The sequence below is a fragment of the Oryza sativa genome, chromosome 3 (assembly GCF_034140825.1).
Source record: "Oryza sativa Japonica Group chromosome 3, ASM3414082v1".
Lineage (NCBI taxonomy): Eukaryota > Viridiplantae > Streptophyta > Magnoliopsida > Poales > Poaceae > Oryza > Oryza sativa.
Window position 1 is genome coordinate 7,749,504 of NC_089037.1, and position 23,228 is coordinate 7,772,731.

The following is a 23,228-nucleotide window of genomic DNA, read 5'->3' on the forward strand; positions in this document are numbered from 1 at the left end:
GGCACGTCGGGATGGCGGCAGCGGGGCCACAACCCCGGCGACAGCCCATCTCCGGCGCGAGGAGGCGGTACGGCGTGTTGGGAGGGCCGGCGGCGGCGCGGCGCGTGGCTGCGGATCTGGCGCCGTTGCCGCTGGATTTGGCTCCTCCACGGCTGGTTCCGGCCCGTCACCGCCGGATCTGGCCGGTGCCGACGACGGAGCGGGCGACGGCGGCGGGTAGCGCGCGACGACAGCGGCGGCAGGTGGTGCGTAGGGATGGCAACGGGGCGGGTCGGGGGAGGGTTGGACTAGAACGGCCCCGCCCCTGACCCCCGACCTCTCCACCCACCCCCGCCCCCGAGTGAAGATGCGGGGCCAAACCATCCCCCGCCCCCGCCCCCTGCGGGGACCCCAACGCGACCAGGGCCCGCAATGTGTAGCCACTCCATCCAATCAGCAAAAAAAAAAGATACAAGATAATCGCTATTCAGCAAGAATAAATATTGTACATACTTCACACATCATCAAAAAAGCACGAATACTTGGATAGGACCATCGAAATTCAGTAAGAACATAGCAAGAACACAAATATTTCTCTGTGTGAATCCTCTTCTCACATGGCGCCTACACAGCTCCGTTCGCCGTGAACCCAAGCCTGCGCGCTGCCTACTCCTCTGCGCCATCGCCTCCTCTGTGTTGCGGCCTCTGCGCCGCCCCACCGTCTCCTTTGCACCATCGCCGCCGCACCTCTGCGCCGGGTGGATACCAGAGGGAAGAGGAGGGGAGGGCACTGGGGAGAGGTTGACCGGAGGGGAGAGGAGAGGAGGGGAGGGGAGGGCACCGGGGAGAGGTCGACCGAAGGGGAGAGCAGAGGAGGGGAGGGCACCGGGGAGAGGTCGACCGGAGGGGAGAGGGAGACTGGCGAGTGGCGGCGGCTGTGACTGAGGAGGGAGAGCGGCGAGAGAAACCGTGACTCCGTGAGATCCAGAGTCGGGAAGCAGTGCGACGTGGGGGGAGGATAAGGTAGGGTTAGGATTTTTTTTTCTTATATACCCCGGATTCCAGAGTATTTAATTAGGATGGGCTTTTTGGGCCTACAATGGATTATATTTTGAGAGGTTTAATATACCCCCGGGGCCCCATGGGTCACCCATGGGTGGAATGTTTCCCCTGTCCTGTACCCGACCAAATGCGGGGCCCCGGCCCCGCATTCCCGCGGGGCAGAAATATCACCCGCCCCCGCCCCTGTAGGGGCGGGTCCCCGCGGGGGAAATTGCCATCCCTAGTGGTGCGGGAGATGCGGGTGACGACACGGCTTGCCAGCGGTGAGGCTGGCAGCTGACGAATGCCGCCGGCGTGCTTGGTGGTGGTGGCATCGTGCGAGGAGCCGAGGCGGCTTTGCGGCGCCGGCGCCCAATGTTGATGGTGGAGGTGGTTGGCTGCGCCCGTCAGTGAGGTTGTGCCCGCGGGGAGCTCCGGGGTGCTCGGTCGTCACCTCGTAGGAAGGTCGGTGAATCGGGGCAGTGCGGCATTCTTCGACGATCGTGTGCGATTTGGTTCGGTGTGTAGGAGAGGATAGGGAACTGTAGGCGAAAGACTTGCCGTGTCTTATGGCCAGCTTGACGATGGCAACGCCTTCGGCGCCGTTCCCCTCCTTTGAGGCATCGTTACGATGTGTTCCCTCTTCTTCTTTTACCATTGTGCTCCGGGTGAAAACCTTGCCCCGATTTCTGGGCAAGCGGCAACGGCGATTCACCTCGCGTCTCTGTTGGGAGTGCCATTTGGAGAACCTTTCATGTACATGCCCGATCGTGGAATTGGCGTTAGCTCCAGGGCTTCTACCTTCACACCGACGCTTAATAGGCCGGGAATGTTCGGCGAGGCATTTGCCTTGTTGGATCTGCTTCTTGCTTTGTAGTAGGCGGCCAACGGCCTTGTTTGATTCTGCTAGGTGGAGTTGGAGCTGCTTTGTTGATGGGGTGCGATGAAGCTCGTCAACAATAACACGTTGCAATCTCTTTCTAGGTGTGTTGGTGCCAACAACAAGTAGGAAGCGGTGATACGGTGGCTTTGGCTAATGTTCTCCATGGGAAGTCGGAGCTGCTTGGTTGTTTCTGCGATGAGCTTGGCAACGACGACACAAGTTTGCCGTGAAATCGAAGTTGCTTTGCTTTGGCAAGCTTGGCAACAATGACATGCTTTCAAGTGAAGGTCGGAGCTGCTACGTCACTTTTGCGCAAGCTTGGCCACTCCATCGATGGTCTATTTTGAGTGGGTTGTAGCGTTGAGTTGTGCGTGCTGTGAACTTTTCGGCCGGCAACAATAGCGTCCTTTGTTTTTTTTCTTGTAACCCATCTGGGTTTTTACTCCTGCTTATTGAAAATATAATTGGCAGCCTCTGCCTGCCGGTTTAGTTTCAAAAAAAAAACTATTACCAAAGATAACACATCTCTTAACTTATAATACTGGATGAGATCACAGGGCGATATTCTGACTAGTTTTAGCATGGGACCTATGTGAGCCCCACATGTCAGTCCCTTTATATCTTTCTACCTATCTGATTGTTTGATGGTATTTTGGTGATTATATGTGTACGCAAGATTTACTCATGATGGACAAAGCAAACAAGCAAGTTTATAAGTTGGTTAGCTTATCATTTCTACGCAATGCTTGGCCATATATATACACGCAAATACATGCATGCACATGCACTCAGGGATATATATACTTGGATTAGTATATGTGCATGTATAATTAACCAATAACTAGCCGTGTGAAGATTGGCTGGTGAGGCAATCACGTGCATGCATGCATGTACTACAGTAGACGGCCGTATGTGTGTGCATGCCTAGGTGATTAAGCAACCTATATGCATATCTGATTAATCATGGGCTCGGCCCATGGCCGAAGATGATAGCTGCCTACGCGCGGGTGGCTAGACCTCTATCTCGCCAAGATTTCAGAAGTTAATATGCGGAAGAGATAAAACCAGATGAATTAAGAGATAACCAACAAACCAATTGATTTTATCTCTATAACAAACTTGATCGAGTTAGTTACTTCGCGCGAGCACTGGCAAGGCGCTTATCACCGGACTGTGGCCCAGTAACAGAGAAACAAAGCGAATTACAAATCAAGTTTATCTCTATTGATTGTTTCTTATCTACAGAAATAATGATGAAGGAATCGCCACCCAGCTGCGCACGCGCGGGCGGCTGGGCCTCCATCTCCCCGATGCTCAGATGTTTGACGCTGGGAGAAGCTAAGAGATAAAATCAAATAAGGATATAAACAGATAACAAACTGATCGATCAAGCCTTATTTGCAGCGAACTTGACGCGGAGGAAACGGCGCGCGGATGCGGTGAGCACCGACCTCAGACGCCTATATAAGACGTCTACCCCTCGGCAGCCAGGGGTCATTCACGAACTCATCTACACATTCATTACCAACGCATCCAGTATCCACAAGCCATCCATCATCAACGCATCTGCCCATCGATCAACACACAACGCAGCCATCCATCCTCGACGCAATCATCCATTCTCGACGCAGCCATCCCTCGTCATCAACACATCCATCATCCAGCACCGGAGCAACAGCGCGCGCGCGGCCGGAGCACACCGGCAGTGGCGAGCAGCTTCAGACGAACCGGCGTCCGGCAGGGGAGCACGAGGAGGGAGATGGAATCGATGGTTTTCCAAGGTAAAAATTAATTAAGATCAGTTTCTTTCTTATTTTATATGCAGCACGTACATACGCATGCTTGGAGAGGCATCAACTAGAGTATGGAGGAGTACACTCGTGCGGCCGCGTCGGTGTGCGCTGGTGTTATGGCGCCGGATGATAGCAGCGGCTATCGATCTGCGTCAACAAATATCGCCCAGTTACAGATTAGATCGGCGACCGGCGGCCGGCGACACTTCGTGTAGGCGACGACGGCTATCGGCGACCGGTGGCTGGCGGCACTCCGTGTAGGCGACGACGACCATCGATCTGCGTCAACAAATATCGTCGGCCTGTTACAGATCAGATCGGCGACCGGCGGCCGGCGGTCTCACATCTCATGATCGGATCGGCAATCGGCGACCGACGCGTGACGGCAGCACCCGAAGGACGACGGACGACCGTCGGCCTTACATACACACGTCGCACGGCGGCGTGGCGGCAGAAACAGGAGGGAGGACGATAGGGAGATAGCAAGTTAGCAAATGCAAGCATGCTAATTAAGCTAATTATGGTGGCCACATGGCCAGCCAATCGGAAGACGACACATCATCAAAGTGCTATAGTGCCATGCAACAAGTCATGTTCGTTCTTGTCCTTTTCAACTGGGTGTTAGCTGTGATTAAATCCAGCTATTACACGTGCTGATCATCTCCAACAATTCCTGATTCTTCTCTAATCTAATCTCGACGCAATTGCTGTGACGTCAAGTCGTTCGAGCTACGCAACTCTATGTATGTCTTCACCAACAATCTACATCGACACGTTGTTCAAGACCAACGAGGCTAGACGATGGAGGGCGGGCGAAGCCGATACGAAGGCCACGCTACCAACACCGGCGCACGGACCGACGAGGCTGTAGATCGCTGCCGGCGCTCACACACACACATCTACATCATCATCATCACAACCATGCATGGAGAACGCGAAGCGAAGACGACGAGACGACCACAAGTAGCTTAATCGGAGGTTCTCTTATAGGCCTAGACCTGCGGAGGTAATTAACTGGGAGCTTCTCGAGGCCCCAGGAACCAGGAGACCACATCGCACAAGTTAGATCTGTCCAATGACAGATTATGGAGCACGCATACATATATATTATATTGGAAATTTGTATTTACGATCTTTTAAGATTCGCCCGCACATATATGTATTTGTTAGAGATCTAAGATGTTATTTTTCTGCCCTAAACACTGATCTTGGTGGCCACTTGCCACGATGGCAGTGGCGCTCCCCGACCGCTCCTTTCCCGCCGGACACAGCCCTTCTCCCTGCCGGGCACTGGCAGTGGCAGGTAGGCTCTTCTCGCCACCGTCATCCCCGCACTTATCCGGCATCCACCATGTCGCGCTCACGCTCCCGCACTCATCCGGCGGCCACAGTCAAATATGCCACCGAGGGGCTCTAAGCTTCCAACTGACACTGGCCAATCCATCTACGTACACCAAGAACTCAAGGCCTTGCCCAATCAAGCCCGTCGGCACCACCCATAGCGCATCCGCCGCGACGAGGAAAAACTGGACAAGGAGGCACGCGCGCCCGTGGAAGCTCCGCCCCTATCCCCTGATATAGACTGCTTTCTGGTTGATCTGTTAGTAGCGGGCACGATGGCGAGCTGACGGCTAAGCTGAGTTGCACGCATATATAGTTGTAGGTGCGGGTAGAAAAAACCGAAAAAAAGACTAGGATCGAGACTGGAAAATTTGGTCTCAACTATTGAAACCGAATTTGTTCGGTCAATTTGGTTGGTACCTTTGGTTAACCGAATAGACCGAACAAATCGAATTTTGGTCCACTAGGTCCATTAAGGTCCAAACAATCCAATTGAATCAAAATTTGACCTAATTTTAGCCTCCAACATGGTTTAATTTGTGATCCATGATAGTGAGAGTCGATTTGTGATTTTTATGTGTACTTTTATCTATAACTTATTAGAGACTTGGCTTCTATTATTTTGGACCTTCTGAAATTTCAGTCTGTCTCCAATTTTAGATGACCGAAATCATTTACTACCTAAAAAACTATTTGAATTTCTTATATTTTAAAATTCAAATTTTATATAGTTCAATCAAACTCGGATGGAGAGATGACCAAAAGAAAATTGGTAGATCTCAATGACTTCTACAACTTTATTTTTGGCAACTTTTTCATATGAGTTTATTTAAGACCATAAAATTTGATTCGAAGTTCTCACATTTTTAATTAATTTTTTAATGATTATTTTTACATGCGGACCAAGGAGCCGATTTTTGCATGCGGCTTCTTAAGTGGTTCACATGCAAAAATATCAACAGTTTTTTCCCTCCTCACCACTTCAAAAATTTTCATCTCCCCTCCTCTCCTCTCTCTCTCTCCTCTCTCTGATATCCTCACCCCTCTCTTTTTCTTTCTCTTCCTCTCTCACTCTCTTTCTCTTCCTCTCTCTCTTTCTCTCCTTTGCGTGTGGCCAACGAGGAGGCGCCGAGCAGCGGGCGGTAGGCGGCGTCGAGCAGCGGGCGGCGGGCGGCGGCGGCTCGGCTTCCTCGGCTCGGCGACCGACAACGACGACGGCCGCGGTGGGAGCGGCGACGGCGGGCAGCGGGAGCGGCTACGGCGGCGGCGGCGGCTCGGCGGCCGACAACGACGACGGCCGCGGCGGGGGCGACGGATCCGGCACCGGTGACGACGATGGGTGGCGGGGGCGATGGATCCGCCGCCGGCGAGGACGCTGGGCGGCGGGGGCGACGGATCCGCCGCCGACGACGACGGCCGCGGTGGGAGCAGCGACGGCGGGCGGCGGGAGCGGCTACGGCGGCGGCGGGCTCGTAGCGGGGTCACGACGGCGGCTTGGCAACCTCGGCTCGGCGGCCGACAACGACGACGGCCGCGGCGGGGGCGACGGATCCGATGCCGCCGCCGACGGATCCGGCACCGGTGACGACGATGGGTGGCGGGGGCGATGGATCCGCTGCCGACGACGACGCTGGGCGACTGGGGCGACGGATCCGCCGCCGACGACGACGCCGAGCGGTGGGGGTGACGGATCCGGTGCCGCCGCCGACGGATCCGGCGCCGGCGACGGCGGGGGGTGGCGGGAGCGATGGATCCGCCGCCGGCGACGGCGTGCGGCGTGGATGCGGCGCTCCGGTGGCGGGCTAGGGTTTGGTTTGGGGTTTTTTCGATTTTATTTTTTTTGTTTGCTCAATTTATTTTCGCATGCGGCCGGTATAAGCAACCGCATGCGAAAATCGGTTGCGCCGGCCGCATGCAAAAAGGGTGATTTTTACAGACGATTTCGTCCATGCGGTTGTGCGGTTGGCACAACCGCGTGGAAGGATGGTTCTCAGCCGTATGGAAAAACCATATCTGTAGTAGTGCCTGCCGAAGCAGAGCGGAGGAGGAGAAGCCGAGGCGTCGGAAGGAGGTGGAGTATGGCGAAGAGAAGCCAAAAGATATGTGAGCATATGATTTATTTTCTTTCTACTAACTTGTGGATCCCACTATTTTTATTTACTTTTTCTAATTGTTAAGCCATGTAAGTGCCATGTCGATACCACATTAGATAAAGACTAAGTCAAAGCGTCATATGGGTGTCACGTCAGTCAAAACCATCCAAACCACTTTGGGACTATATTTACACTGATTTTGGAAGATGAGAAATATATTGTATCGGTTTTGTGGTTAAGTGACGCGATCCAAACTCTACGCTTAGATGAGTGGCCTAGAGTGAACTTTTTCCTTGTTGCAAAGTCCAAAATAGAGCTTATACGAGCCGGGAGAATACATATGGGCTTTTCACTGCGCCGAGATAGGCTGTGGGTTCGCCAAGACTTCGGCGGATCCCTCGACCGTGCACGAACCTTTGCGCTATTTTCAGCTTTCGCTTTCTTACCTGTGAACAGCGCTCCAGCAGCAGGTCAACCGGCTCTACCACCTGAAAGTCCCTTTGATCAAGTGCACCATGACCGAATGAGAAAAATAGGAGGCCCCAGCACCAAAAGGCGATGAATATCAGTCACTGATGTGTGTGCAAAGTGATACTATTGAGATTCTTGTGCTCGCAACCTGTCGGAACTAATGAAGACACCGGAGGTAGGACCAAATGGGAACGACCCCAACACCCCATCCTACTGTTTTAATTGCAAGAAACAATGGAAGTAGATGCAAACCATAGCTTAGCTGATGCCAAATTACTCATTAGCTTCCCCACATTGTGGTCTCAGCGAACACAACAAACACTGGGGCACCACAAGTCATGGCAATCAATACCATGGCCCCGGAGCATCCTGCATGCCGTTCCATTTCATTTTTTATCTACCTACCCCAACTTTCTTCCATCAAGACGAGAGTTGACACCACTTGACGATCTCACGCTGCTACCACCAGGACAGCCATTGCTCCTGCCACTGCCGCTTGTGACCATCTACACGGACCCTTTTCAATCAAAAGCACAAACGAACGAGAAACACCTCATAAGAAGCAGCACATGGAACATAGTTTCATCGAGAAAACAACAAATAGAACAGTCGCGATGCGAAACACTGCCAGCTGCCCCTGTGCCCCACGAAGGAAAATTTCATCATTCCTAGTAGCCCTGCATCCTATATCCAACTTTGTAGGAACAGTATTTCCTAGTGGCAAGTATTATTGAGTACTGCAGTGAAATTTCTGGATATTGTGCCGGGTTCTCGAATCACCCAACAGCTCCTACCTTAAGAAGTAGACAGGTGAAAGTTAACCAAGTTCATAGCAGCATTATTACGTCCTTAATCCAAGAAAGCAGCTTAAGCTTCACATTCGAGTCTTGAAACTTAATGATAGTTGATTTTGGGTTTTTCCACCATACTTTATTTTCCAAACTTATATTTAAATTGCTAATTAGATTTACCTATAAACCACTCCCTCTGTTTCAAAATATAAATATTTTTAGCATAGTGACAAATCAAATATTTTCAACTTTGACCCTTAATAAAAAAAATCAATCATGTAAATTGATGTTACTAGATTTATCATTAAACAAATTATCATAATATGCAACTATTTTGATTTAAAACCTCTTACTTATATATATATATATATATATATATATATATATATATATATATATATATATATATATATATATATATATATATATATATATATATATATATATATATATATATATATATATATATATATATATATATATATATTGTTGGTCAGATTAGTATCTCGGAGACCGTGTTAGAGTCCAAAAATGCTTATATTTTAGGATAGGTGGAGGATTTTAATTACTTTGTTCATTTCTCCACGGGTTATCAGCCCTATCTCAGTCGATCAAAGCAACTGTGAGTACTGGAGTACTCTACTTCAGAGCATGAGCGAATCAGATTGATAGTGATGGAAATGTCATACTGAACTTTCAGACAAGAACCAGCATGATTCCCTTGGCCGATTCGCGGAATCTGCATCTGCGTGACAACTGATGCTGATGTTAATTTTGCATCGAATTTTCTAATCGCGTCATCTAATTCCCGTGCAGACCATGGTCAACCTACGAGCATGCGCTCACATGATGCGATCACCAAATTAAGTGTCATCTCCTTTTCAGAAACAATACTACCGGCAAGTCAATGCCTGAACCATGCAATGCAGGCACGAACAAGCGAGATGGAGGAAGAGTAGATCTCACCGCGGAATCCGGCGATGCCGCCGAGATGTCGTAGTAGCCGCTGTTAACTCCGTTGTTGTCGTAACCGCCGCTGACATTGCCGCCACCACCTCCGGGGAATCTCCAACCGGAGTTGCCGGCGCCACCGAACGTGGAGTTGTCGCGCGGGAGCTTGTAGGAGAGCTCGTACACCGGCGTGCCGTCGGGCTTGAAGAGGCCGTAGTTGCGCTCGGACGCCAGCCCGGGCTTCAAGTTCTCGTTGAACAGCGCGAACACGTACGCGCGCATCGCCACCGTGGGCTTCAGCGGCGTGCCCTTCCCCTCCGCCACCAGCCGCATCGCGTTGCTGTTGTACCTCGCGGCGTTCTGCGGCGTCGCGGCCGTCTCGCCCGGGTCCCCGGAGGAGGGCCACCCGGTCTCGGAGATCCGCACCTCGACCACCTGAGCCGCCGCGGTGTTCGCCGCCGCGATGGCGTGGTAGACGGCGTCCACCTGCGCGACGAGGAGGTTTGGGTAGCGCAGCCCGGAGTTTGGGTCCGGGACGCCGGCGTAGCCCGCCTCGAGCAGCGCGTACTCCAGATGGATGCCCTTGGGGTCGCCGGAGTAGGCGAAGTAAGGGTAGGCGTTCACCAGGAACGGCGAGCCGGTCCTCGCGTGGTAGTCGAGGATGGGGCAGATGTACGGGAGGAGGTCCCTGCGGAAGGCACCCGACGAGGGCGGATAGGACGTGCCGAGCACGCCGAGGTTGTGCGCCGTGGTGACGGCGATCTGCTTGTCGAGGCCGAGCTTGGCGAGCGCGCCGTGCAGGGACTGCATCGCCGGGAGAAGAGCGCGCGTGACAGCGGAGTTGTTGCCCGTGAGCACCTCGTTGCCGACGGTGAGCGCGGCGATCTTTGTGTCCGGCAGGAAGGGCATGACGTTGGACCTGAGCCACGAATCCGCGCCACCCGGGTCAGCGAGCCCGGCCAGGGACTGGTCGGGCACGCCGACGAAGAGCTCGACCCCGGTCTTGGCGAAGGCGTGCAGCACAGCAGGGTCGGCGTCGTAGAGCCGCACGCGGCCAATGCCGAGGCCCTCGAGCAGCGGCAGCACGGCCTGCGGCGGCGGGAGGTTGCTCCCCACGCGGCCGTAGTTGATGCCCACCAGCGACGCCGACGTGGCGTCCGAGGCGGGCGCCAGCGCGAGCGCGAGCGCGCACAGAGCCGCTGGTAGCCAGCCAACGCGGAGCAAGCAGCTGGGCGGCGCCATCCGAGGAGCAGCGGAGTGGATTGCACGGGTGTGGGTTGATTTGGGAGGAGGTGATCTGATCAAGTTACCTCCTGCACCTGGAGGCTGTGGAGCTTATCACTCGGGGGGCAGAAGTGACTGTACTTCGAAGTTCTACTCTGCGTGCAACAGTATATTTGTTACGGACACGAAGAACTCTCTCAAAACCGGACCCACAAGTCAGTGAGACAACGGGGCAAAATCACACGGGTGTTTGTTGCTACTCGCATACGGCAATTTAGCGCTGCTAGTAGCAGTCTGTTACGGGGTCGAACCCGATGGACGGCGGACGCCATAAACGGCATTATTTTCTGAGGCGAGACGTTGCGTGAATGAATTGGCATGGTCCCGGCGTTGTGGCCCATGCGATGTCATCTCGAAAGGCAAATCAGAAACCGCTTGAAATACGCAATTTGCGGACCAACTTGTAACGGCTACAGGACGGGACAGGATGAGCCTGAGCAAGGAAGGCCCACGAGGCAAGAGAGTGTCTTTTGGTCTGTGGGATGGGGGCCCATAAGCAAGCAGCCCGTATGGTCGAGACCAGAAGGATTAAGTTCATTTTAGGTCCCTTAACTTGACAGCGAGTTCAATTTGTTCTTGAACCGAAATACCAGATACAACATGTCCATTAACCATCAAAACCAGTGCAATGTAGGTCCCGTAGCAGTATAGCAGGTTGTTTTATCCAACGTGACAATTTGACCCGAGTCAATAACGCGGAGTCAGCGTGAGCCCCATATGTCAGGGTCTCTTCACCTATCCCTCTCTTCCTCCACTTGTTTCCATCTCACCAGGTGGTGAGTGGTGAGGAGAAGGCCGGTGATAGAAGATGAGGAGGACGGTGGTCGACGGACGCCGACTCTAGCGAGGGCCCATGCTGCACGAGCTAGGATGATAGTGATGCAGACTACAGCACGCGCGACATCTGGTAGAAGCACTCCCCCTGGAACGGCACGGAGAGCCTCCACATAATGGTCATTGAAGCTACCACCGCCACGGCGAGGGCGGGCAAAGAAGCAGAGAGATAGCTATACTGGCCTCACATGGCGAAAGCTATAGGTGGTGGTGGTGGCGGCCATGGCCTGGATTTCCCTATGCTTTTGAGCTTGCCTTGCCTCGCCTCGTGCTCCGATCTACACACGTAGCTGTGACACCACGCTTTCCCCCTTTCCCTAGCTCACCCCATGACCGCCCTGCTTAGCTCATCCTAGAGAGATGAAGAGGAGAGAGCTCTGCTCAGCTCATTATAGAGAGATAAAGATGAGAGAGTTATTGGGAAGTAAGAAGCAATGTGGTGTTGACATTGTGAGGGAGTGTTCTTCATGGAGGTCTTTGCGATGTGACGCATTCTCTTATTGGCCATCTTATTGGTTGAAAAATGAAACAATAATGATGTTGTTGGATCACACCTTATTGGGCTATAAGATGGCTTAGCTTACAAATTGGGCTGGATGTAGTTGTACGGGTTGTTATGCGAGAATTTTCAGGTACAGCACACATCGAGGGAAGGAAAAGAAAATAAAAGAAAAGAAAAAGAAGGTGGGACTTAATTATTTTATTTGTAACTAGCACTCATTGACACCTGAATCCTACTGTTTTTTATGGTTGCAAGTGCCACGTCAACATCACGTAGGACGATGACCCAGTCAAACTAGCCACATCAGCTAAAACCGCCATCCAAATTAAAGCACCCTGGAACCAAGTTTACATTGGATTTAGGAGTTGAATGATACATTATATCTGATATTTAGGTTAAGGGATGAATCTCATACTTGGCGTCAAATTGAGGGACCAAAAGTGAACTTATTACCACATCGAGGGATGACAACCGGTCCCATGCCCTGACAAAACGAACGGCAAAAGGCCCAAGAGTTTGCTTTTTCAACCGTTGGAACCTTGAGCCCTCCGTAGTTCCTGTCTCTGTCTCCAGGGGAAAAAAAAGAGAGGAAACAATAGCTTCAGTCCAATATATTACAAGTCATTTGATCTTCTTTTTAAGTCAAATTTTATTAAGTTCGATCAAGCTTATTGTAAAATTTAGCAATATCTAAAATATTAAATCAGTTTCATTAAATCTAACATTGAATATTTTGATAATATGTTTATTTTGTGTTAAAATACTACTATGTACTATATTTTTCTAAGTTTGTATAAAAAAGTGAAATGACTTATAATATAAAAGGGTCTGCTTTATAACGGAATCCCGTTTTCGAACGGGATGATCCTGAGTAGGTATCAAGTGTGATACCTATCAGGTATCAGACGATTCAACACAACAGGATGATCCGAAGTAGGTATCAGCTGTGATACCTATCAGGTATCAGGTGCGATACTTATCAGGTATCAGATGATTCTACACATGTTTCAGGAGATACTTGCAAGTATCATGTGATACTTATCAGGTATCATGCGATTTCTACCACGTATCGCGTGATACTCGCGAGGTATCATGTGAAACCTGTCAGGTATCAGACGATTTCTACTACGTATCGCGTGATACTCGCGAGGTATCATGTGATACTTGTCAAGTATCAGACGATTTCTACCATGTATCGCGTAATACTTGCGAGGTATCGGATGATACCTATCAGGTATCAGGTGATTCCTATTAGATATAGTTGGGCATCCCGTTGGGGGAGGAGCACCTCGACACGTGTGGTCGGCCCCCTGCAGCCGTCCCTTGTAGACGAGGACGGTGACGTCAAGGGACAGGCGCGGCGACGGCAGGCGCGGCGATGGCGGCGGTAGCGGGGACGGGCGCTGCGGCGGCAGCGAGGGACGAGCGCGGCGGCGGCGGCGGGGGATAGGCGCGGCGGCGGCGGACGGGTGCGGCGGTGGCGGCGACGGCAGAGGCGACGGGGGACGGGCGCGGCAGTGGCGGGGGATGACGACGGCAGCGAGTGAGCAGGAATCACGTTGTGGAGGAGGAGCTATCCCGTTGGGGGACGGTATCCCGTTTCCTAGCATTCCCGATATAAAATGGTGGGAGCATTATGCATTTTTTTTCTCACCAAAAAACATATACGTTTCTCAACAACCCTTTTCTCCATACATGTTCTTTTTTAAAAAAAGAAAACCATACAATTCACATATTTAAATTACCTGTGCGTATCGTTTGATAAAAAAAAGGTACATGTGTCTGTCAAGACGTTTTATGGTGTGCTTGGGTAGTATTCCATGTACCTTCCCCTTACTAAACATCCACCAGTTATTTTATTTTAAGATTAATTTAGGTATACAAATGATAAACAGGGGTATCTTAGTAATTCTTAATTAAACGTAATCTTTCTAACTTCTCTTTGTCTGGCCCTCGGCCCTCCGCCGATTGCCGTCGGCTCATCTTTGCGTCCTACTCCATCCGTTTCACAATATAAGTTATTTTAGCATTTTCTATATTTATATTGATGTTAATAAATCTAGACTTATATATCTATCTAGATTTATTAATATCTATATATAAATGTAAAAAATACTAAAATGACTTACATTTTGAAACGGATGAAGTACGTAAATTTCTAGCATCAAGTCAATAGACTAATCTCCTCTTCCCTATATTTTGACTCTCATATGTAATTTGACTACATATTGACTAGTGAGAAGGTATAATCCAAACACATTAGAAACGAATCCCTACGAATCTTCGTTTCAGACTCGTTCTTAATTATTGATACCTGTGATTTGTGAACAACAATTAGTGGGTAATCTAGGCCTCACGCGATATTGTTGAGCCATTGGTCGATGACGAACATATCAGCGACGATATGTAACATCGCTCTCCTAGATGTCCATCTGCCCCCACACTCACCAAGTGCCCAATAGTAAGATCAAGGGGCTTCCTTAGGAAGAAACTAATTCTTTTACTGGTTTATCCTTCATTCTTTGTTGTGATACTGGGTCTGAAAATTGCATATCTAACCTATCGCTTATACTCCCTCCATTCCATAATATAAGTCACAACCACTTTTCTTAGATGTTCCATAATATAAGGCATACATACAAACATACAATTAATTATGATATCTTCTCCATTAAATTATTACTTTTTTAAATCCTCCACTCTCATGCTATCTAATCCTATTGGATGCATGCATTATATTTATTAGGATGATCCAAACTACAAGATGATAATAATTATTTCGTCTTTGGGTTAAGAGTGGTTGTGCCTTATATTTTGGAATGGAGGGAGTATTGTTCAAGTTAAGAGTCCCGCTCTAGTGCTTTCTACCTGGAGTAGAAAGCAATCTGAGCCGTTGATCATATTTAGTTGGAGGGTTGAGATTTAGTTCTACTTCCACCAAAGTTAGTAGTAGTAGAAATTTGGAAGAGTATATTCGTCCAGGATAATAATTCACGTAGGGGTATTATCGTAGTTTATCAGTATCTAACTCACCCTCTCCCTGCGCCAACCCGGGCCACTACATCGCGCTCGTCACCCTCCGTGTCGCCGAGGAGATGCGGCCACCGCCGCCACCGCCGGCGCGGGCTGAGAGGCACAGCACGGGCACGGTGCAGGTGACGCGGGTGAAGCTGCTCAAGCCGCGGGACACGCTGCTCCTTGGCCAGCCGTACCGCCTCATCACCGTCGACGAGGTCACCAGGGTGCTGCAGGCGAAGAAAGAGGAGAAGTCGAGGAGGGCGGCGGCGCAGCATCACCTGGAATCCAAGCCCGCCGGCGCCGCTGGAGTTGGGATCAATTCCAGCGGCGACGACCACACGCAGCCTATTAGGCCTGCACATTTATATATTGTTTCCTGCAGATGCAGTTGGTAGTAAGACAAGTGCTAGAGATTTGCCAAGTTAGGTGCCAACACCTGAACTCAAGTTCCCCTACAATGAACAAGGTTTGGTCGTTGAAGAACTGAAATGATTGACAGAACAGATCATCAAAGGGAAACTGGTGCATCATGCCATGTTTGTACATGGCTGCAAATATGTTCTGTTGGGGATAACTACCCTAACCTGAATTTATTTTCCTTTCTTGATGAATCCTACTCTCTCATGTCCCAAACACAATTTTGGTGTCCTAAATTATAATGCTATCAGGAAAGCAAGTGCTTTTCGAGCCAAACCTACTCATACAATTTCCATGTATCACCCATTTACAAATACCAATCCTAAAAAGCTTCAGAAGCTTGGCTAGCACATCTGTCCAAAACAACATGGGTTTGTGGCTGTACAACAAAGCACCAGAAAAAAAAAATCAACCATTGCTGGTTGGTTGCCCGGTACAGATTTCAGTAGGCAGAATGCCAGAATGTGAAAGAAAAAGCCCCAAATTCCATGGTAGAGAGCCACACAAATCAACGCACGTGCACCACGGAGGAGTGGTCTTTCTCCTGGAGATTGGAGATGACGGACATGTACAGGTCGCGCACGCAGCAAGGCGCTGGTAGGGCACGTCGGCCGCGGTCACCACGTCCGCTTCCTTCGCGTCGAGGGACGTCCGATGTGTGCAAGCAGAGCGAAACGATTTTCCCCTTCAATCAACGCTGGCAGCGCCGCCGACCGCGCCGCCGCTGACGGGAGTAGCAATAACCCTTTTTTTTAGGAGTAGCAATCGTACCTGATGCGAGCGATGAGACAGAGAAATATCCCATACCAAAATTACCCCTAATCTGTATTAAAAGATTACTAATGTACCCTTTAAAATAAAGGGTCGAGATTAATTCTATTTATAGTAGAATACTTTAAGTAGAGAGCACCAGAGCGTCACTCGTCAAGTTAATGCCTTGGCCAGTACCTTTCTACTGGCACGATCGTTAGATTATAGGTGTATCTATTATGTTGTACCCATCCGCTGAGCTTAAACAACCGCTTAAATCGTTGTCAAATTCTTGTATTAGGTCTTAAAACGACGTATCATGTATCCATGGTTGGTCTCATTCCACGCTAATACAGCTCATATCATGCAATCATATGATCCAATAATCCAATTACGGTGGCGCATTAATTGATTTTGCAGGTGGGAGTCGCTCTCCTGTCAATCATCAACCAGCATCGCACAGCGCTACTACTCCTAGAATCTAGCACGAAGCGACCTGCGAGGACATCAAATTCAGTGCCCTGTCCGTCGCCGTGCAAGCAGCACGAGCTGAATCGTGCATATGAATGGCCCTAAAATCCAAATTCGCACAGCTCAGACTGTGCGACCACAGTTCGTTCGATCGAAAGGAGGAGGACACGATGCAGACCAACAGTTTAAATCTGCCGACGACCGTGCCAGGGGTTGTAACCATCAGTTAAAACGATGCAATACTGCTACTAAATGTAGTAGTACTAAGCTACTACAGGTAGTAGGACTAACTGCCAGTCGTTCAATAGAGGCTACATCTACATCTATGACGGTCGCTCAGCGACCACACATCACTCTGATTATCATATTGTACTACACAAACAGTGCTAGTATAAAGCATGGATGTTAAGCTTAAGCCTGATGTTGGTACTTTACTAATTTCTGTTCATAACCAACCGCTTGATTAGGGACACTGATCATTCGGCACAGCTGGGGTCATCAGCATACAAAAACGAGAACATCCTCTTTGGAATTAGTTCTGCGTATTATTCGGCTGATACACTGATGTCGCAACTTACAGGTACAGGGTACTGACGCAACAGTGAAAGTACAAAAGATTATATTCTATTTGTGCTAAAAGAGTCTTTAAGAAATGCTTTAATTTTAGTTGAAACGAACACATCAAGTGACTAGTCTAAGTTCATGTCAGGCATTAGTTGGCAAGTACCAGTCTTGAAAGAGCTCGGTTTGTGACGTTTGCGCCATTCTTTTAGGCATGCAGGACGAGAGAGGGGATGCTTTGTTATTGAGTAGGCTTATCTGCTTGTTTTCAGTCTGACAGCGGTTCCTTCAACAACCGAAGATTCGTCATCTTGCCGTTCAAGAACAAATATTCCTGATTAATCTTGAAGGCTGCTGCTGATTCCCTTCAATCTCTAATCATTCTATCTAGCTAGTAGGTCAACACCGCGGCAAACAAACTGAAGCTGATCGGTTTGCTTACTGATTCATTTGAAAATATATATTGAAGCTCGGCTGTTTTCAGGGAAAAATAATACCCCATCAAGTATTGAACATCGCAAGCATGGGTTGATCACTAAAGTCTGGAATTGTTTATATCCAAAAAATTTTGGCTAAAAACGTTACACCAAATATTTTGACACATGTATAAGTAATTAAATGTGGGGAAAAAACCCAATTACACAATTTGCATGTAAATTGCGAGACGAATCTTTTGAGCCTAATTACGCCATGATTTGACAATGTGATACTACATTAAACATTTGCTAATGACGAATTAATTAAACTTAACAAATTTGTCACGCACCGTTTATATGATGCGAAATCTGTAATTTGTTTCATTATTAGTCTACATTTAATACTTCAAATGTACGTCCGTATACTTTAAAAATTTTACGAACACACCATCAGCTGACCCCACATACAGTCTAAATCTGGAGCCTGAATACGCACATTTTAATGGACGAAATCACACGGAGTCAGCGACCCAGAGGCCAGATAGCACATGGCTTACATCAACTCAAACACGCAATGATGGCGCTAATTGCCAGTATCATCCCACATTGAAAAAACAGAACGGTGTGCGAGACACAAAGGATGTTGTGCACTCCACGCTGCATGAGACTGCGAGCACCGTACGTGTACACAGCTATCCTGTCGCACGCAACGACAAACATGTAGCCTAGCAACAGGCTCGCGCGTGCGTGCCACCGGCGACCGGCCGGCCGGGCCCCTCGTCTCCGTCTGCAAGCTCCACGGTGAAACGAACGAGATGGAGACAGCGTGACGGTGCAGCCGCGTGGCGTGGCCTGGCCTGGCCGTACACACGCATGGCAACTCGGCAAATCACGCATCGGCATGGCGTTCCGACGCAGGACGGAGAGCTATAGCTAGGGGGTTGGAGAGACCAGTTGATCGATCGATCTACCGACTGTCGACCGATCCAACCACACAGACGAGCAATCACCGACACAACACAATCCGGGCTCTGTGGAAGGAAAAAAAAACGACAGGACGATGTTCAGTAGAAAGAGGCGGTCGCAGCTAAGGGCAAGTACTACGAGCCTCTACACATTGCCCCTAAATTTGTCACATAAGATTAGATGATGAGGTGGAGGAGAGAAGTTAGGAGAGAGAGAATGAGCCACCCCTCATGCAAGAGGCAACCTCTACACAATCTTCAAGAAAAGTGCAAGATGATGTGAGAGTAGACTAATATTGGGGTTTGTGTATTAGATGTGATATGTTGTATGCGTTGCCTCTTAATTAATGAGAAGATGACATGATCTAAATTAGATGTGACATCTACCTCTACTATAAAACTTGCCCTAATACCCCCAGCTAACGTCCCCTGTTCCTGATGAGTACTGACACATCTCTAGTGATGGCTACAGTGTATGGTTGTACGCGTACGTGAGTCCTGTGACATAGTAAAAGGTTAAACCGCTAATTTCAAGTACGCACTGTAGTTCGTGCGAACGAGCTAACAAAGCGACATGCATGAATGGCGTAATAGAAGTCTGAACTCTCTGAAGCCATAAAAACAACTAGAAAGGATTCGCGCGCTACGCTGCGCGGCAACAAAAAGGAAATAGAGAGAACAATAAATATTACAGGAAAGATTAGGGAAACAATGTATACACAATACATTATTTCATAGTACTAATATGCAGAACAAATAAAAAGAAAAGAGAACATGTCTACCCCTTTGTAGTAAGAGTCCATTCAGACATGATTTCATCTTTTATAAGTCCATGTGCAAGCTTCTCATCCTAATTCAATCGACAGCAGAAGCACAACAGCATGAATGGTTGCTTTGCTCCTGCAAACATGAAAGCTTTGTACCTACGTTGGAAAATATAACTCAGATAATAATTTCATTACAAAGCAGCATTGATCAAAGAGTGAGAGCATAAAACTAAATAGAGTGAACATAAAACAAAAAAATATATGGAAATTTGTAAGAACAACAGGAAACTGATTATTCGTATGCATCACCATCATCTTGCAAAGCACCTGTGACATACTAAACCCTCGAAAAGAAAGGGAGCTAGTGCTCTAGAATAACATAAGAATAAGGCCCTTGTGATTTGTCAATGTTTTATAAAGAAATCATGTTAGTTATTTAGTGGGCAACCAAGATTTACATCAAACCATTGAAATTACACCACCATACTGGTACTTTTTTTACCAATGATACACATAAATCACCGAGTATACTGTGTGATAGTCATTGAGCACACATCAAACCTTGTAGCAGTGTACGGATGAGATGTTGAATGTAACTCCTAGGAGTAAAATTCAGTTTTGAAAAGCATGTCGATTTGCATGCGTTTTTGTGTGGCCACTATTCTTCACACATTGAACAATACTATCTTATATCATATTTTCTGGGTTTGTGGAAAAACAAAATTAGAGTCAAACCCAAACTACAAACCAAATCTATATCTAACCACTGTGAGCCTAGTATTCTCATATTAGTACCAAAACCGTATTACGCAGCACAATGGCATAACAATATATATACTGAGCTCATCTATAAATGGCGTGGTGCTATACACCTAAGGCTAAGAACATACGCTTGGCTTTTAATGTAGCATATCCATCAAATAAAGGTAAGATGGGTGTGTCTTCTTTTTCACTTAATCTTCATGTGCGAATAATGCATAATTTCAAAAGAGACAACCAACAGAAAAGATCCATATGAATGCCAAAAAAATAAGTGCTGCTAGCTAGTAAAAGTTCATAACACAAGAAAAATGATCTGGTATAGGTGAATAGCATCTAAGTATTTAATATTATAAGAAAATGCTACCTGGGAGATGTACTAAACCATTTATTATACAATCAATTATAGGCAATCAAACATATTGCTTCTGAAAACAGAATGGAGGTAGTGGCACCGTAAAATCACAGGAAATAAAAAATTGAATAACATATCACCTGCAGGAGAGAATGACAGGCCTTGAGTAATTGTTGCATTTGTCATCACCTACAGAAACAACACCTAAATTTAATCAGGAGTGAGGAACATTGACCATTCTCATGATAGCACCAAGCCACCATCTAATGTGAGAGCTTATTCTAAGAAAACACGATAGTATGGTCACCAACTAAAACTACTACGCCCAAATCAAAAGCAGACACAATATGCTGGCAAAATTTAAAAGCCACCTTAGGTTCTTTTGGCTAGGTTGTTGCCAACTATCATCTTAGTGGGCTTCCTTGATATCTCATACTGAATGGATATGTTAACAGATGCTTGTTGAGGTCTCCTTTCCCTGCATGGAGAAGTGAAGCAATAGGATGGAAATGCTACGGATGTAGATGTGGTATTGAAGAGAACCACCTAGAACATAATAGAGGATAGTAAAATATTAACGGAGCTTATGTTATGCAGGGGTGAATGATGCTATGCATGTCATCCCCAAACCGATCAGGCCAATAAATCAGAATTGCTACTATGGGTTGAGATGAGAAGGCAGCCACACAGCTCAGATTCTAGCAAACACATCAAACAAAAAAAAGACGGGATTCTCAAGCATACTCACGAGCGGATGAACAACTTTGAACTAAAGGACCAAAATGCGATTGGGGCAGCAAACTTGATGGAGAAAATCATAGATGCTTTGTGTTCTGAGGTTTTTCGGATGGTTCTCCATGTGGTACGATGCACAACGTGATCAACAACAGGCCCTTGATCATTCCTGGCCTTTGTTTCCTGCTGGGAGAGAAATTGGTTGGATTAGATTTAAGCAACGTGAGCACCAGCTTGCTTGCACCCTTTTTTCCAACAAAGATTTGAATCAGAAAAGAAATCCAATCTTTTTACCATGGATGAGAACTCCAAACAAAAAAAAACTTACCATCAAGTAAACTGGTCGTCTCTATATAAAATCGAAGAGCAGCAAAGGCAAACTCCACGCCATCGAACAAGAACTCCAGCTCAGCTCAACGATTCCAAGAACCAGCCATGGGCTTTCGCCAACAAATCAAGAACAGCAATTTAGCCGAATAGGAGCTAATACTGCTGCTGCTAGCATAACCACAGGTGTGGAGCACCTCCCAACACCCGGCACCAACACCACACACGATGCTTCCTAGATCAAGCTCCCACATCCAGCGAAGATGAGCGGAGCAGCCAAGGAGGCACGCGGGGAGCTGGTCATCGCCGTACAGTGAGACGGGCGGCGATAGCTAGGGTTGATAGGGAAGGAGATTGTCCATCAGCCATCCGAACGTGAGATAGTGATACGGTGACCATCGCGGGGCACGAGCACAAGACCATGGTAGCTCTTGAGAAGGGGAGAATCGGCGACGCCGCTCCAGTCGAAACGGACATGGGCGTCGCTGTTGGTCGGAGAAGGGAGAGATGAAGGGTGAAAGTTCAAGTGCCATTGATTTGGTTTTGATGATTAATAACAAATCCAATTATGTGAGATTAATGTTTTTATAAGCATTTCTTTGCCTAGTCTCATGTGGATATGAAAGTGGAGTGTTGGTGGACCTAAATCACAAGGATGAAATACATGGAGATCAAGCTATATGTATCATTCTTTCTCTTCATGTACATATTGATATGTTCGTATATAATATTTCCACATGATTGGCATATGCATGTGAGACTAATGTTTTGTTTGAGTATCATCTCTTATTTAGTCTATTTACATTGAGAACGTGGAGATGATGAAGGTATGTTTTTATTTTATTGTCTATATTTGATAAATGCCTTCTACTCTTGTATAGGATAAGCTCTCAATGTTTAATATCTTGTTATGCATACTCTTGCTTCACACAAATATTTTGTATGCATACATTTAGGGGGAGCAAATCCTATACTTTAGTTATGCATGTAATCGATCCAAATTATTCACCTTCATTTAATTGGGATCTTTACACTTGAACATACATTTGAGTATATGACACTTGTGGTGTTGATTAATACTCATCATTTATTCATATCCTTTTATACATGCGATCGGTTGGTCAACATGTGTAGGTTGACAACCGGATCATTGGGACTAATAATTTTATTGAGTTGAATGAAAGAAATAGGTCCCAAGGATTACAAAGGTGTTGATGCTCAAGTGATATCATTACATCTAACAATACCAAGAATGACAAAGTGAAGATATTGAAGATGTGTGATACGAAGTGGCTATTATGGCAAGACGGTGAAGGGCAAGCGATGCTCGGTCGCGATAGACCATGCGGCGGTGAAGGGCAAGCAAGGGACTTGGCGCCGAAGAACCAAATCCAGTGGTGAAGGGTGAGTGACGGCTTTGTCATGATGGACCGTGCGAGACCATTTAAAGCTACAAGTAACCACATCAATCATTTGAAGAATATATGATGAAACGATATCGGCATTGGCGTCCCTCAAGACAATGAAAGAAAGATGAAAAAAAGGCATTCCTAATGGTATAGTTCTCTTCTTATTTACATTTGAGTTTAGGAATGCCATACTATTAAGAGGGATGCAACGTCGAGGTGTTTGTGTATGTCTCGGTGCTCAAAGTGACCTATCATAGTGCTACCTTGGGAGAAACCCAAGCTTTAACCTATCCTTTGAGTGGTTTTAGTCCTTGT

General features: G+C 47.7%; 2 protein-coding genes across 2 annotated transcripts; one reads left to right on the forward strand and one right to left on the reverse strand.

Moving 5' to 3' along the window:
* Positions 1–4,923: 4,923 nt before the first annotated feature.
* LOC136355535 (putative glycine-rich cell wall structural protein 1) lies at positions 4,924–7,657 on the forward strand. Its single transcript, XM_066308227.1, has 3 exons — positions 4,924–4,999; positions 6,160–6,618; positions 7,587–7,657. The coding sequence occupies exons 1-3, from the start codon at positions 4,924–4,926 to the stop codon at positions 7,655–7,657; spliced, it is 606 nt and encodes a 201-aa protein (XP_066164324.1).
* A 179-nt stretch (positions 7,658–7,836) lies between these two features.
* Positions 7,837–10,724, reverse strand: LOC4332239 (glucan endo-1,3-beta-glucosidase 10). Its single transcript, XM_015774482.3, has 2 exons — positions 9,359–10,724; positions 7,837–8,118 (listed from the first exon to the last, which is right to left on the reverse strand). The coding sequence occupies exons 1-2, from the start codon at positions 10,583–10,585 to the stop codon at positions 8,053–8,055; spliced, it is 1,293 nt and encodes a 430-aa protein (XP_015629968.1). The 5' UTR covers positions 10,586–10,724; the 3' UTR covers positions 7,837–8,052.
* Between the last annotated feature and the right edge of the window lie 12,504 nt (positions 10,725–23,228).